General features: G+C 38.3%; 1 protein-coding gene across 3 annotated transcripts in view; it reads right to left on the bottom strand.

Annotated features, from left to right (window-relative positions):
* PLA2R1 (phospholipase A2 receptor 1) overlaps window positions 1–17,883 on the bottom strand; it is a 124,426-nt gene that overhangs the window by 57,226 nt on the left and 49,317 nt on the right. For 2 of the 3 annotated variants that reach the window (XM_059167211.1, XM_059167213.1), the window contains 3 exons: window positions 15,298–15,396; window positions 10,176–10,288; window positions 8,855–8,938 (listed from right to left, as the gene is read on the bottom strand). In XM_059167211.1, the coding sequence (XP_059023194.1) occupies window positions 8,855–8,938; window positions 10,176–10,288; window positions 15,298–15,396 (296 nt within the window). The remainder of the gene's footprint in view (window positions 1–8,854; window positions 8,939–10,175; window positions 10,289–15,297; window positions 15,397–17,883) is intronic. The other variant, XM_059167212.1, reaches the window with a different exon arrangement.

Genomic DNA, 17,883 nt, shown 5'->3' with positions numbered 1-17,883 from the left:
TGTTCATAGCGGCATGTTTCACAACTTCCACCAAAAGGTAGAAGCATCTCATATCTATTGTATGAATAGATAAACAAAATGTGGTATATACATATTATGGAATATCATTCAGCCTTAAAAAGGAAGGAAATTCTGACACATGTTACAACATACATTAACCTGGAGGACATTAGACTAAGTGAAATAAGCCAGATAGAATAGCACAACTACTTCATGATGCCACTGACGTGTTAACTTAGAGCAGCCAACCACATAGAGACAAAAAGTAGAATGACTGTTGCCCAAAAGTGGGGGCAGAAGGAAATGGGGAGTTATTATTTATGAGACTGACGCGCTACCTACTGCGCTAACGAGGCACGTAAGAGAGTTATTATTTAAAGGGTACAGAATTATTTTTATTTATTGGAGGAGTCAAGATGGCGGAGAAGTAGCAAGCTGAGACTGCTTCAGCTAGCCGGAGATCAGCTAGATAGCTTATCTAAAGATTGCAAACACCTGAAAATCCATCGGCAGATCGAAGAGAAGAAGAACAGCAATTCTGGAAACAGAAAAACAACCACTTTCTGAAAGGTAGGACCGGCGGAGAAGTGAATCCAAAGCGACGGGAAGATAGACCCCGGGGGGAGGGGCCGGCTCCCGGCAAGCGGCGGAGCAACCGCGCACAAAATCAGGACTTTTAAAAGTCTGTTCCGCTGAGGGACATCGCTCCAGAGGCTAAACCGGGGCGAAGCCCACGCGGGGTCAGCGTGGCCTCAGGTCCCGCAGGGTCACAGAAGGATCGGGGGTGTCTGAGTGTCGCAGAGCTTGCGGGTATAGGAACGGGAAAGCCGGCTACAGAGACAGAGCCGACAGTAAGCTCGCAGCTCGGTGTTACCTTGAACCGGTCGCAGGCTCGGTGAGCTCGGAGCGCGGCCGGAGGTCAGGCAGACGGGAGTAACTGGGCGCTGTTCTCTGAGGGCGCACTGAGGAGTGGGGCCCTGGGCTCTCGGCTCCTCCGGGCCGGAGACCAGGAGGCCGCCATTTGTATTCCCGTCCTCTGGAACTCTACGGAAAGCGCTCAGGGAACAAAAGCTCCTGAAAGCAAACCCGAGCGGATTACTCACCCCGGCCCCGGGTAAGGGCGGTGTAATTCCGCCTGGGGCAAAGACACTTGAGAATCACTACACCAGGCCCCTCCCCCAGAAGATCAACAAGAAATCCAGCCGAAACCAAGTTCACCTACCAAGGAGTGCGGTTTCAATACCAAGGAGAGCAGCAGAATTCCAGAGGAGGAGAAAGCCAAGCACGGAACTCATGGCTTTTTTCCTGTGATTTTTTTTAGTCTTGCAGTTAATTTAATTTTTTCTTTTTCATTTTTTTTTTTTTCTTTTCTCGCCTTCAGGTAAAATTTTTTTTTTTAACTGTTACCTTTTTCTTTTTTAACGATTTTTTAATAGTTTATCTAATATATATATATATATTTTTTTTTACATTTTTCTTAGGTGTTTTCTTTTTTAAAAAAAATTCTTTTCTTTTCTTTTCTTTTTTTTTTTTTTTTTTCTTTTTTCTTTCTTCCTTTTTGAACCTCTTTTTATCCCCTTTCTCCCCACTCACGATTTTGGATCTCTTCTAATTTGGCTAAAGCATATTTTCCTGGGGTTGTTGCCACCCTTTTAGTATTTTACTTGCCCCTTCATTTACTCTTATCTGGACAAAATGACAAGACGTAAAAATTCACCACAAAAAAAAGAACAAGAGGCAGTACCGAAGGCTAGGGACCTAATCAATACAGACATCGGTAATATGTCAGATCTAGAGTTCAGAATGACAATTCTCAAGGTTCTAGCCGGGCTCGAAAAAGGCATGGAAGATATTAGAGAAACCCTCTCGAGAGATATAAAAGCCCTTTCTGGAGAAATAAAAGAACTAAAATCTAACCAAGTTGAAATCAAAAAAGCTATTAATGAGGTGCAATCAAAAATGGAGGCTCTCACTGCTAGGATAAATGAGGCAGAAGAAAGAATTAGTGATATAGAAGACCAAATGACAGAGAATAAAGAAGCTGATCAAAAGAGGGACAAACAGCTACTGGACCACGAGGGGAGAATTCGAGAAATAAGTGACACCATAAGACGAAACAACATTAGAATAATTGGGATTCCAGAAGAAGAAGAAAGTGAGAGGGGAGCAGAAGGTATACTGGAGAGAATTATTGGGGAGAATTTCCCCAATATGGCAAAGGGAACGAGCATCAAAATTCAGGAGGTTCAGAGAATGCCCCTCAAAATCAATAAGAATAGGCCCACACCCCGTCACCTAATAGTAAAATTTACAAGTCTCAATGACAAAGAGAAAATCCTGAAAGCAGCCCGGGAAAAGAAGTCTGTAACATACAATGGTAAAAATATTAGATTGGCAGCTGACTTATCCACAGAGACCTGGCAGGCCAGAAAGAGCTGGCATGATATTTTCAGAGCACTAAACGAGAAAAACATGCAGCCAAGAATACTATATCCAGCTAGGCTATCATTGAAAATAGAAGGAGAGATTAAAAGCTTCCAGGACAAACAACAACTGAAAGAATTTGCAAATACCAAACCAGCTCTACAGGAAATATTGAAAGGGGTCCTCTAAGCAAAGAGAGAGCCTACAAGTGGTAGATCAGAAAGGAACAGAGACCATATACAGTAACAGTCACCTTACAGGCAATACAATGGCACTAAATTCATATCTCTCAATAGTTACCCTGAATGTGAATGGGCTAAATGCCCCTGTCAAAAGACACAGGGTATCAGAATGGATAAAAAAACAAAACCCATCTATATGTTGCCTCCAAGAAACACATTTTAAGCCCGAAGACACCTCCAGATTTAAAGTGAGGGGGTGGAAAAGAATTTACCATGCTAATGGACATCAGAAGAAAGCAGGAGTGGCAATCCTTATATCAGATCAATTAGATTTTAAGCCAAAGACTGTAATAAGAGATGAGGAAGGACACTATATCATACTCAAAGGGTCTGTCCAACAAGAAGATTTAACAATTTTAAATATCTATGCCCCCAATGTGGGAGCAGCCAACTATATAAACCAATTAATAACAAAATCAAAGAAACACATCAACAACAATACAATAATAGTAGGGGACTTTAACACTCCCCTCACTGAAATGGACAGGTCATCCAAGCAAAAGATCAGCAAGGAAATAAAGGCCTTAAATGACACATTGGACCAGATGGACATCACAGATATATTCAGAATATTTCATCCCAAAGCAACAGAATACACATTCTTCTCTAGTGCACATGGAACATTCTCCAGAATAGATCACATCCTCGGTCCTAAATCAGGACTCAACCAGTATCAAAAGATTGGGATCATTCCCTGCATATTTTCAGACCACAATGCTCTAAAGCTAGAACTCAACCACAAAAGGAAGTTTGGAAAGAACCCAAATACATGGAGACTAAACAGTATCCTTCTAAAGAATGAATGGGTCAACCGGGAAATTAAAGAAGAATTGAAAAAAATCATGGAAACAAATGATAATGAAAATACAACGGTTCAAAATCTGTGGGACACAACAAAGGCAGTCCTGAGAGGAAAATATATAGCGGTACAAGCCTTTCTCAAGAAACAAGAAAGGTCTCAGGTACACAACCTAACCCTACACCTAAAGGAGCTGGAGAAAGAACAAGAAAGAAACCCTAAGCCCAGCAGGAGAAGAGAAATCATAAAGATCAGAGCAGAAATCAATGAAATAGAAACCAAAAAAACAATAGAACAAATCAACGAAACTAGGAGCTGGTTCTTTGAAAGAATTAATAAAATTGATAAACCCCTGGCCCGACTTATCAAAAAGAAAAGAGAAAGGACCCAAATAAATAAAATCATGAATGAAAGAGGAGAGATCACAACTAACACCAAGGAAATACAAACTATTATAAGAACATACTATGAGCAACTCTACGGCAATAAATTTGACAATCTGGAAGAAATGGATGCATTCCTAGAAACATATAAACTACCACAACTGAACCATGAAGAAATAGAAAGCCTGAACAGACCCATAACCAATAAGGAGATTGAAACAGTCATTAAAAATCTCCAAACAAACAAAAGCCCAGGGCCAGACGGCTTCCCGGGGGAATTCTACCAAACATTTAAAGAAGAACTAATTCCTATTCTCCTGAAACTGTTCCAAAAAATAGAAATGGAAGGAAAACTTCCAAACTCATTTTATGAGGCCAGCATCACCTTGATCCCAAAACCAGACAAGGATCCCACCAAAAAAGAGAGCTATAGACCGATATCCTTGATGAACACAGATGCGAAAATACTCAACAAAATACTAGCCAATCGGATTCAACAGTACATTAAAAAGATTATTCACCACGACCAAGTGGGATTTATTCCAGGGCTGCAAGGTTGGTTCAACATCCGCAAATCAGTCAATGTGATACAACACATCAATAAAAGTAAGAACAAGAACCATATGATACTCTCAATAGATGCTGAAAAAGCATTTGACAAAGTACAACATCCCTTCCTGATCAAAACTCTTCAAAGTGTAGGGATAGAGGGCACATACCTCAATATCATCAAAGCCATCTATGAAAAACCCACCGCAAATATCATTCTCAATGGAGAAAAACTGAAAGCTTTTCCGCTAAGGTCAGGAACACGGCAGGGATGTCCATTATCACCACTGCTATTCAACATCGTACTAGAGGTCCTAGCCTCAGCAATCAGACAACAAAAGGAAATTAAAGGCATCCAAATCGGCAAAGAAGAAGTCAAATTATCACTCTTCGCAGATGATATGATACTATATGTGGAAAACCCAAAAGACTCCACTCCAAAACTGCTAGAACTTATACAGGAATTCAGTAAAGTGTCAGGATATAAAATCAATGCACAGAAATCAGTTGCATTTCTATACACCAACAGCAAGACAGAAGAAAGAGATATTAAGGAGTCAATCCCATTTACAATTGCATCCAAAACCATAAGATACCTAGGAATAAACCTAACCAAAGAGACACAGAATCTATACTCGGAAAACTATAAAGTACTCATGAAAGAAATTGAGGAAGACACAAAGAAATGGAAAAATGTTCCATGCTCCTGGATTGGAAGAATAAATATTGTGAAAATGTCTATGCTACCTAAATCAATCTACACATTTAATGCAATTCCTATCAAAGTACCATCCATCTTTTTCAAAGAAATGGAACAAATAATTCTAAAATTTATATGGAACCAGAAAAGACCTCGAATAGCCAAAGGGATATTGAAAAAGAAAGCCAACGTTGGTGGCATCACAATTCCGGACTTCAAGCTCTATTACAAAGCTGTCATCATCAAGACAGCATGGTACTGGCACAAAAACAGACACATAGATCAATGGAACAGAATAGAGAGCCCAGAAATAGACCCTCAACTCTATGGTCAACTAATCTTCGACAAAGCAGGAAAGAATGTCCAATGGAAAAAAGACAGCCTTTTCAATAAATGGTGCTGGGAAAATTGGACAGCCACATGCAGAAAAATGAAATTGGACCATTTCCTTACACCACACACAAAAATAGACTCAAAATGGATGAAGGACCTCAATGTACGAAAGGAATCCATCAAAATCCTTGAGGAGAACACGGGCAGCAACCTCTTCGACCTCTGCCGCAGCAACATCTTCCTAGGAACAACGCAAAAGGCAAGGGAAGCAAGGGAAAAAATGAACTACTGGGATTTCATCAAGATCAAAAGCTTTTGCACAGCAAAGGAAACAGTTAACAAAATCAAAAGACAACTGACAGAATGGGAGAAGATATTTGCAAACGACATATCAGATAAAGGACTAGTGTCCAGAATCTATAAAGAACTTAGCAAACTCAACACCCAAAGAACAAATAATCCAATCAAGAAATGGGCAGAAGACATGAACAGACATTTCTGCAAAGAAGACATCCAGATGGCGAACAGACACATGAAAAAGTGCTCCATATCACTCGGCATCAGGGAAATACAAATCAAAACCACAATGAGATATCACCTCACACCAGTCAGAATGGCTAAAATCAACAAGTCAGGAAATGACAGATGCTGGCGAGGATGCGGAGAAAGGGGAACCCTCCTACACTGTTGGTGGGAATGCAAGCTGGTGCAGCCACTCTGGAAAACAGCATGGAGGTTCCTCAAAATGTTGAAAATAGAACTGCCCTATGACCCAGCAATTGCACTATTGGGTATTTACCCTAAAGATACAAATGTAGGGATCCAAAGGGACACATGCACCCGAATGTTTATAGCAGCAATGTCCACAATAGCCAAACTATGGAAAGAACCTAGATGTCCATCAACAGATGAATGGATCAAGAAGATGTGGTATATATACACAATGGAATACTATGCAGCCATCAAAAGAAATGAAATCTTGCCATTTGCAACAACGTGGATGGAACTAGAGCGTATCATGCTTAGCGAAATAAGTCAAGCAGAGAAAGACAACTATCATATGATCTCCCTGATATGAGGAAGTGGTGATGCAACATGGAGGCTTAAGTGGGTAGAAGAATAAATGAAACAAGATGGGATTGGGAGGGAGACAAACCATAAGTGACTCTTAATCTCACAAAACAAACTGAGGGTTGCCGGGGGGAAGGGGTTGGGGAGAAGGGGGTGGGATTATGGACATTGGGGAGGGTATGTGATTTGGTGAGTGCTGTGAAGTGTGTAAACCCGGTGATTCACAGACCTGGGGATAAAAATATATGTATATAAAAAATATATGTTTATAAAAAATAAAAAATTAAAAAAAAAAAAATAAAGGGTACAGAATTTTAGTTTGGGAAGATGAAAAAGTTACAGAAATGGATGGTGGTGATGATTGTCCAATGATACAACTGTACTTAGTGCCACTGAACTGTATACTTAAAAATTGTTATAATGATCAGTTTTATGTTCAACATATTTTATCATAATAAATAATTAACAGCAAAAGTGTTTAGGGAATATGGTGGTTGCAGGAAAATAGCACAGCTGTAAAAATGCTTGGAGATAATGCATATTTAAACCTAGAAGAAAATGAGATACTGCAGGATTTCTTACTTTTGGGAAAATGCAAAAAATTACATGTTATTTGGATTATTTTATGCCAAATATTCCATGGCTGATTGATTCAAGATTTAGATACATATGCATTTACACGATTATCCATCATAATGATAACTCTGGAACTCAAGTTTTGCAGTTATGCACTATCTGAAAGTAGTGTCCAGGCCTGAAAAAATTTTGTAACCATTATCAAGAAAATAACATTCTGCTATTCCCCAATAAGGGTCTGTTTTTTTTCCTCTCTCTATTCCACAAAGTGTTAAATGTCCTAGACCAGGAGCAGTTGACTGATAACAAAAGAAATAAGTAATCTGTAGCAGGTGGTTCTAATTGTGCCCATCAAATCTGTTCTCAATTGTGCAGAAGAGTGGAAAATCAATTAGCAACTATAAGCTTGAGCACTGGTGAGTGACAGAAGTGTCTTAACTCAAACAGGAAATCAGTAATGGAAAAAAATGATTACCAAGGCAGCAAGTGGACACTCCTGAATCTGAGGAAACTTTCCGTTTATTGCCCAACCTTCTCTGACAAGAGATGGTGTTGAAAAATTTTGTTGTGCCTTGTCAGTCAAAGAGTGGAGTGGAGTGTGGGTCATTGTTTCTTACCTGATGGAGTCTGAGTGAATAAAAATGGAAAGCACGGGGCCCTTCCTTTCCTCAACCTGCATGTCTTGTGTTGGAATCACTGCTTTGGGTATAGACGTGTTTGCAGGGCAGTGTACACGCGTGGCAACTGTCTGGGAGAGATGCCTCACCGGGGCTAGTGGAGAGCACTGCGGGAGCTTGACTGTTCACTGAGTAGCATACTAGCACAAGATCATCTGGGTGGGCCTACAAGGTTGTTGACAGAATGAAAAAAAACTTACCAATGCTATAGGTTTGCTTTAGAGTTAGGTCGTACATTAGTATTGGCTACTAAATACACTTTATCAAAGAAACAAATGTTTTATAACATACTCTTGTATCCAGTTTTGGAGGAAATGAAGCCAAGGAGATTTTTTTCCAGACACTTTCTGTTATTTGTGGGAGGTCTCCATTCTTAGAAAATGAATCCTTTGAATGCTAACAGATTCCTGCCCTACTGGGTCACTATGGCATTATACGTTATCTGTAATGTCACTTTGTTGGTTTTTTTTTTAAGGGTTCATTTATTTATTTGTCAGAAAGAGAGAGAAAGAGAGCAGAAGCAGGGGGAGTGGCAGGCAGAAGGAGAAGTACACTCCCTGCTAAGCAAGGAGCTGGATGTAAGACTCAATCTCAGGACCCTGGGATCATGACCTGAGGTGAAGGCAAATACATTACTGACTGAGCCTCCCAGGCGTCCCTGTAATGTAACTTTGAATTTATCCATTTATTGTGTTCTTCTACTTTCTTCACTTGTTTTATATTTCTATGTTCTATCTCTAGCTCCTGGCCTGCAAGTGGCACCTGGACAATTACACCATGACTTTAATTTCTCTTGTACAACATGCCAGTATTTAATATGGTACCTCTTGCAATATAGATGTTTAATAAATAATTTTCTAATAAATGCCTGACTATTGTTTTTTTGCATTGTCAGATAGCTTATGAAAAATAATTTACACACTGCCAGGTATGTGACAGGTATTCAATGAATATTACATACAAAAAAGAAAAGATTAAGAAACAGGTGAAACAATTAGACTTATTTTCTTCACTGAAAAATGTAATTAAGTTATAATTAACAAAAGAGCATAGCTTCATTGATCAGGCTCCTGAATAAAGCCCAATATTGGCTCACTTACTGGAGGACTTCTAACCCAAGGTCTTCTTGAAACGTTTTGGGTGGGTGATCAAGTTGAAGATAAAGATTTCCTTCTGCCTGGCAGCTGGGAAGAAGGAAGGTAGAACCAGAACAACACTGAGATACATCAAGGGTGGTGCTATTCCTGAAGGAAGCGTCTCCTGAGCACAAAATGTCTCACTAGGCAATTTATTATGACAACTGCTGTCAACCAGTGGTGTAAGTGCGTGTGTGTGTGTGTGTGCGCGCATTCTGTGCAGGTTGGAAGGAAAGACTGGCAAAGGGAGAGGTAAGAGGAGGAAGGAAACACTAGTGGCTTTGAATGTTGACTTCCTCTGCAAGGAGAGGAGAGAAAGCAATAATTCCTCCTACAGGTTAGACCTATGTCCGAAATGTTTCTGGATGAAACCCTAGTGTCAATTGTCTTCTTTCCGTGGCTTCAGTGGATATTTCTAAAGGCAGTGGCCTCAGTAAAAAAGCAAGTGGCTAGCTTTGCAGGTATAAGTTCCCATGCAATTACTGAAGGGTTCTACCTTGTTTCTGTCTTCAGCTTGGAGGAGTCAATTTCCCTTATTGTTCTCCTGGCATTGTTAGTGACACTCGGGTCACTTCAGGGGTTGGTATTTTATTCCCTATTACAAATCTATACTATGTTGCAAATTCTGTGGAGTGTCAAAAGGACACAGTCTCTCTCTTAGTATGGAGAAGACACCTGTGCACAGAGAAGTCTACATCTAAGCAAATATAGAGCTAAGAAGCAATGGGGAAGCATTTGAAAATATTCCACATTTTAGCTATACTTTTTTTTTTCAGTTAGAGTTCACATTTATTGAGTCCATAGCCAAAGCCACGTACTATGCCTTTGACATGCATTATCACGTTGTATTTTTAATTTATTTTTAAAAATTTTTAAATTTTTATTAACAAATAATGTATTATAGCTATACTTTTAAAAAACTCCACATTACTTACACATACTACATTAAAAACATAATTTTTAAATAACATACTTTGTTTTCAATATAAGCCTTTGGATAAAATCTAAATACAATTGAATACATTAGCAAAGCTAAATAATTAATAAAGCTTTATGGAAAGTAAAAGTCATCTTAAATTTGCTCTTTATTACTCACAAATTGATTTAAGAATAATGTTATATGATTTAAATTCATCTCAATCAATAATTTAAAGAATTTAATACTCTAATGTACAGTACACTTTAGATTTTGACAAGTTACTGATTATGGCTAGGTTTTATCATCCCAGGAGCACTGCTGTCAAAAAAGTACAGTCGTGTTTCTGATAGAAAATTTCTATCTTACCTGTTCGTAATGGTTACAAGGGCAGGAGGACAGTAATAACCATTAGAGGCATGGTCAAAACTTCGAAGGACAGTGTCAATTTTGTAACAGAATCCACCATGTCTCTCCCATCCCTTAAAAAATGAAATAAGAAAATTAAGGACATAATCTGATTTAAAGAGCAAAATCAGTTTTTGTGTTTTCTCACTCAAAAGTCAAAACTTGAATTTTTCTCTTGAAATCTTTGTATGTATCCTATCTGATAATGCCATTAGCTACAGACACTTCTATATTTAAGTAATGATTAAAACCTAAAAGTTTTAATTAACCTGTAATCTTAAAAAACCTAAAACAGATGAAAATAAAGGGGACACTCACTCAAGATTCTCTCTTTCTTTCTCTCTGTTCAGACTTACAGAATTTCATGGTTCCTACAGGATGGTAACAATTAAGAATGTTGGCTTTGAAGGCAGAATGCATGGGTTTGAATATTGACTCTACTACCGTGAAGCTTTATTTAGTCTCTAAATGTCTAAATTTTCCCGTGTGTGAAATGAAGATAATAATAGTGTTCTACGGAGTTGTTCTGAGAATCAAAGGGACACAGTACAGGCAGAGATCTTAAATAGAGCCAGGAACTCAATATGAGCAATGAAGACATATGTATCTAGATAATAGTGTATATTTTTTCAACTTTCTTTCCTATTGCTTATTTCATGATATCCCACTAAGATTCATCGAGGTTAGAGAACTGGATAAAGTCACAAGCCAGTGGACAAGCTGGTCTGGAACCCAATTCTAATGTAATCCAGGATGGTCTTAGCTGCATCATAATATTTCTGAATAGAAACTGGCTAAAGTGTGTGTGTGTGTATAAAATTCTAAAATCAACTGGCTATCCTTTGAGAGAGAAAGAAAGCAAGCTTTGGCACTTGAACAAAAATGATAAATGTGTAGCTCCATGGCTCCGCCCCGAGAGCAATGAAGGGTGGCTCTGTTCTTTAAAATCATATACTACAGGAGACATGCATTCATTAGTCTTCTGTACTTCAGCTGAGTTATTTTAGTCCTTTTTCTTTCAATATTATAAAATCACATCTCTTGCATCTATCTATTTTTATGTGTTCACCAGGTTTTTTTGTTGTTGTTGTTGTTTTTTTTTTTTTTTTGCATTCATGAGTTTTAAAATACACTTTATTCTGTGTCATGCCAATACTTGCCAGATTTTGATCAGATATAAAATGATTTCTGCTATATTTCTTATAAAAGGTCTCAGTCTTGTAGTAAATTAAAGTAAACCTTATTTTAGAACTCAGCTATTTTAGTTCAAAACATATTAAATGAGGTGTGGACCACAGGAGTTCCACATCCAGCCAGCCAGGATGGGCTCTGAACTCATTCTTCTAACCTCTCCCCATAACCTTATCTGTGTGAGTAGTTGACAGTTCCAGCCAGAACCCCCTGGATCACTCCAGATGGGGTTGGAGGTTAGACTGCTTTTGTATTTGGAAGGACAGGCAGAGGAAGGCTGACAATTTGACCTTTCTAACAAAGTATTCCTTCTTCATTAGTAGTTTTCAGATCACAGGCTGCTTAGTAAAGTAAAAAATCTGAGTACTGAACAGGCTCAAGAAAATTGGTGGGGGGTGGGGGGTTGTGGCATAGTAATAACCAGAAAAACAAAGCCTCTTTACTACAAGCCTTTGTCCACACAATGAAATTGGGAAGAATAATTGACTGTATCTGTGAGTATCTTTTGTCTATGAGGCACCATTTCATTTTACATGATGGTGATGACAGCCAGTACTGAAACAATTGCTCATATTATACAACCCCAAAAAACTAAGAGGGAAAAAATTCTTTTTTTTTTTTTTTTGCCTTGAAATTACCAAAAAAATTTCCTCCTTTATGTAGTGCCTTTCATTCCTGTGACTTATCTGTTCCACAACTGGAATGCTTTATTTCCCACTATCCTTCACTCATTTTGCCCAACACTGTCTGCCACCTCCATAGGCAACCATCCAGTTTGTTCTATGTATTCATAGGTCTGATTCTGCTTTTTTGTTTATTGATTTTTTTTAGGTTCCACATGTAAGTAAAATCGTATGGTATTTATCTTTCTCAGATTTATATTTCACTTAGCATTATACTCTGTAGGTCCACTCATGTTAGTATAAATTGCATGATCTCATCCTTTTTAATGGTTGTGTAATATTCCTCTGTGTGTTGTGTGTGTGTGTATACACCACATCTTCCTTATCCATTCCTCTACTGATAGTCATTTAGGTTGCTTCCATATCTTGGCTATTGTAAATAGTGCTGCAATAAACAGAGAGGTGCATGTATCTTTTCAAGTTAGTATTTTTGCTTTCTTTTTTTTTTTTTAAGGTTTTATTTATTTATTTGACACAGAGAGAGAGAGATCACAAGTAGGCAGAGAGGCAGGCATTGGGGTGGGGGCGGGGAGCAGGGTCCCTGCTGAGCAGAGAGCCCAACACAGGCTCGATCCCAGGACCTTGAGATCATGACCCAAGCCAAAGGCAGAGGCTTAACCCACTGAGCCACCCAGGTGCCCCATATTTTTGTTTTCTTTGGGTAAATACCCAGCAGAGGAACTATTTTTAATTTTTGAGGAACCTCCTTACTATCTTGTGCAGTGGCTGTACCAGTTTATATTCCGATCAACAGTGCATGAGTGCATGAGGGTTCCTTTTCCCCCACATATTCACCAATACTTGTTATTTCTTGTGTTTTTGATTTTAGAGATTCTGACAGGTGTGAGGTGATATCTCATTGGGGTCTTGATTTGCATTTCCCTGATGAGAGCTACGTTGAGGGTCTTTTCATGTGTTTTTTGGCCATCTGTATGTCCTCTTTGGAAAAATATCTACTGAGGTCCCCTGCCCCATTTTAGATTGGATTATTTGGGGATTTTTTTTTTTTTTTTTTAGGTGTTGACTTGTAGAAGTTCTTTATGTATCTTGCATATTAACTTCTCATTGGATATACCATTTGCAAATATCTTCTCCCATTCAGTAGGTTGCCTTTTTGTTTTATTGATGGTGTCTTTCATTGGAAAAAGGTTTTTATTTTGATGTAGTCCTAATAGTTTACTTCCAATTTTGTTTCCCTTGCTTTAGGAGACATATCTAGAAAAATGTTTCTATTATCAGTGTGAGGGAAATTACTGCCTTTGTTCTTTTCTAGGGTTTTTATGGATTGGGAGTCTCACATTTAGGTCTTTAATCCATTTTGAGTTTATTTTTATGTGTGGTGTAAGAAATATTTTATTATTATTATTATTTTTTAAAGGATATATATGTTTTTAATTTTTATTTATTTATTTGACAGAGAGAGATAACAAGTAGGCAGAGAGGCAGGCAGAGAGAGAGAGAGAGGAGGAAGCAGGCTCTCTCCTCAGCAGGGAGCCCGATGCGGGGCTTGATCCCATGACCCTGAGATCATGACCTGAGCCGAAGGCAGCGGCTTAACCCACTGAGCCACCCAGGCGCCCAGAAATATTTTATTATTTTTTAAAAATATTTTATTCCATTTATTTGACATGGAGAGAGAGAGCGTGCGCACAAGAAGGGAGAGTGGCAGGCAGAGGGAGAGGGAGAAGCAGGCTCCTCGCTGAGCAGAAAGCCCAGTGTGGGGCTCAATCCCAGGACCCTGGGATTATGACCTGAGCTGAAGGCAGATGCTCAACTAACTGAGCCACCCAGGTGCCCCTGTGAGAAATATTTTTTAAGTTGATGTTGCATGTACAGACTGTTTAGAAAAGTGCCATGAAGCAGTTGGCTAAAGAAAAGGAAACTTTTGAAACCATATTCACAGATTGATACATAAAGAAATTAACAGGACTTTCATCATAAAGTTAGAGAGCTGGCTCTGAACTTCAAATTTATTAAGCAGTGTACAAATGTTTGAATAAAATGTCAGTTCTGTTTCTGCTGTTTAAGAAATTAATTTCCTTTTCAACAAATGCAACATGTTGAGTTGCCTTGAAAAACCATAGTAAGGCATATTTTTTTTTTCAATATTTCTGATCAGATAGAAATTAGATCAGCAATCAGCTCTAAGTAATTCAGGAATTATAATGATTAGATATGATGTTTGGTAGTATGTCAGTTATGGCATAGGTATTATTGACCTAGAGGATGAAGAGTAATTCATTATGTTTACACACTGACTAATGAATAAAATGCAGTTTCTTGGAAAGATGGGTTATCACTTCATTGAAACATAAATAATTGGATTAGAAGAGTAAAAACATAAATAACTGAATTAGAAGAGAAAATAATTAAAAATTGCATAAAAATCCAGGTTTGGGAAGTTTTTGAGATGCATACAAATCTCCAATATTTAAACCCAAATTCCTTGGTTTTGTGTATGTGTGTGTGAAAGAGAGAGAGCATGTGTTGAGAACTTTAATGCAGGATATTGAATGTATTTTAAGAAATTTAAAACAGAAGTCTACCTTTTAACGGAATCTAAAGTACTATGTATTTTTTTACTTTAAGTACTGAAAATAAGTATGTTAAGTACCAAGAATCATTTATTACTGAAAATATGAAAGTATTTTTCTTATCTCTTTCCCAAATAATAAATATATTGCAAACACGCACTTCTTGCCATTACTCTACTCAAATATTTAAGTTTAAGAAGAGAGAAATGGAAGGCAGCACTCTTAGTGCAAAAGTGCACTCTCCATCGAAGGAATGTTTTTCTTTTCACTCTGAGGGTCTTCACTGGAAGAGTAGGAAAACCACCTGTGAGATGCATCAGATGGCAGGCACTGTTTGTACAGATGGTATAACAGAATCATTTAGGTTTATAATTTCAAAAGAAAAGTAGTTTAGACTGAAGGAGCAACAATCCTTTGCAGCTGTAAATCCTTCATATGGCCCTAGCTGATAATCGCTTGGTTTGCTAAAAAAAAAAAAAAAAAAAAAAAAAAGCTGTGCAAGATCAGAAAAAAGGTGGGGGAAGGAAAGAAAGAACAGAGATAGAGAGGGGGAAAGAGAGGGAGGAGGAAGCAAAGGCAGGCGTGAGAGGGAGAGGGATTCACTTTAAGTTGCTGTTGAAGAAATTATTCCAGTTATGAACTCACTACACTGAACAAAACATCAGCAGCACTTACCTCTCGACAGCCTGATTCGGTGTCAGAAGGGGCATGGCCTGCTTTCTTACAAATGTAAAAAAGTGTTTCGTCACAATTTTTAACTTTCCAGTGTCCCTCCTAAGTGGAAAAATGTTACAACATGAATGAATACACGTCATGATTGATGCTGGTAGACAACATCAGTTATTTTGAATAAAAATATGATTAATGGTAAGTGTTTCAGGATGGGGTAATGAGTCAGGACTTTGTGTGGTCCTTAGAAGGGCCTCTCTCCCTCTCTCCATGGGAGTGGGAGGCCCTGACTATGAACAATTCTAAGACACGCAATCCCAGATTGGCAGGCAGGAGAAGAGGGGCCATTAATGTTTCTTGATAGTGTGCTAGGCTCAATATTGGGTGATTGTCATATATAATCTCAATGTTACTATGAAATAGGCATTATTATTCCCATTTTAAAGGTTGGATTTAATATGTGCATAAGGTTCTACAGTCAGTAAAATTTGGAACTGGGATTTAATACCAGGCTCAGCCTGGATTTACATTAAGCTGCTCTCAATTTTTCTTTGAAAAGGATGGGTTAGAGCTGCGATTCTCAATCTTTGCTGTGCACCAGGATTATTTGGAAGGGTTACGAAAACACCGATGACTAGGCCTCATATTAGTGTGTCTCATTTAATAGATTAGGTAGGACCTAAGAATTTGCATTTCTAACAAGGTTTCAGTTATGTCGATGCTGCTGACCTGGGGACCGCGCTTTGAGAATAACTTGGATGTGACCAAGTCAGAATGCTGCTTCTTCTCTTTAATCACTTCTAAGTGTAAAACCGAATACTTTGTTATTTAATGGATAAACCTGATGCTGGGGGAATGCCTGGAAACTACGATGAATTACCCTAGATAACATTATAATAGCTGAACTTTGTGTTTAAGCCACAATGTCCTTCTTTATTACTAATTTTCCAAAGCCCTGCTCCATTTCTTCTTTATATGACAGGCAGATACTTTCATGTCTTCTAGTTCTGCAGACGGCTGCTCTAACATCCTACATTAATAATGAAATACAATAACTGCTAACAGATTAAAATTTTATCCTCCCAAAGGATTTGTTATTTTAACACAAATCAGACCTTTAGGCTAAAAGCATACAATTCAAATTTTAAGTGGTATCTCAGGCAAGCAGGGTTTCAGGGGAATATGAATACTGTCCTTCATCTGTAAGAACAGCTCTGGAGCGCCCCCCTGCCCAGGCTTCCAGCAAACCACCCAAAGGATAGTGTCAGGCATACTGCAGTTGCTTAATAACAATTGGAGGGATGGATGAATGAATAAACAGGTTCGTAGTCTCTCACATTCAAATTAGGCATCAACCACGCTTAGGTAACTTGTTAATTATAGTAATTATACTCATATTGAGCTCTACGTCAAGGTAATAAATGTTACTTTTTATGCATCTACTATTTAAGGAGCTACTGAGCAACCCGAAAGGGGGACACAAATATCACACTTATAGCAGCATTGTTCTGACACATTCTGTAATATTAATACCTGTCCTTACTCTCTAAAATACATTTTTCTGTCCAACTGTTGGCTCCTGTTCTGTGAACATGCTAAGTGAAATACCGGTGTCTATCAAATGAAAAAGGAGACCATTGGTAGGAAATGAAGGTCATCTTAATTATCTCAAAACCAATGAACCAATAAAGCATCAAATATTATAGAATAAACAGTGATGGCTTTTAGCAGTTAGACCCTAGACAAACATTTAGAGAGCTCATTGTCCCTCTTCAAATGTGACTTGAGAACAACCTTAGCATTTAAATTGTTACTGAGCATATCTGAGACAGCCTAAAAGATAATACAATGAAATGGGCCATAAGAGTAAGTGCTTAGAACTTTTCTGAGTTTGGTTGGCAGTTACTTTGTCAAGCTACTTAAGTAACATTTAATAAGCTGCACTTGGTATAGTATCCTGATGGTAGGAAAGAGTAAGAATGCCTACCAAATCCTATTGACTTAAAACTCAAATGGTGAGGTTAGTAGCTATCTGATCAAAGAGATTAAGTCTATTCTAAATATAATAAATGCTTCACATGGCTTGCGATTAAACTAATTTTGTATAATCTAATCCAATGCTTTAGATAAATGAAAGACTACAGCATAGAGATAAATGTGATGTTAAGCCCACTGGGACCGCTATATACACGTGAGGAAAAGAACAAGATTTTCCACTGAGTCAGTTTTCAATGGGGTTACACACACTGTAGAAATCCTTTAACGTTAATCGGATAATGGAGCTTAAAAGCCATCAGTCCCTAGAGTAATTTCCTGACACCTCAGATTGTCTCCTCACACCTTCACCATAGAGGTCAATGGCACCATCATCCACAAACATGGCGGTCGCTCAAGCCAAACACCTACCCCACATCTAAGCTAGCAGCAATTCCTATCCTTCAAAGGATGTTTGAATTTCTCTGCTTGTCTCTAAATTCACTACCCCAGTTCAACACTGGAGTAGCCTCCAAACTGGTTTCTCTGCTTCCATTATTCCTCTCTCTTATCTCTCTCTATGTATCAGCCACAGTTACTTTTTAAAATGTAAATCAA

This window comes from Mustela lutreola, chromosome 3 (assembly GCF_030435805.1).
Source record: "Mustela lutreola isolate mMusLut2 chromosome 3, mMusLut2.pri, whole genome shotgun sequence".
Classification (NCBI taxonomy): Eukaryota; Metazoa; Chordata; class Mammalia; order Carnivora; family Mustelidae; genus Mustela; species Mustela lutreola.
The sequence above is the reverse complement of the archived record's forward strand: the minus strand, read 5'-3'. Positions and strand labels throughout refer to the sequence as shown.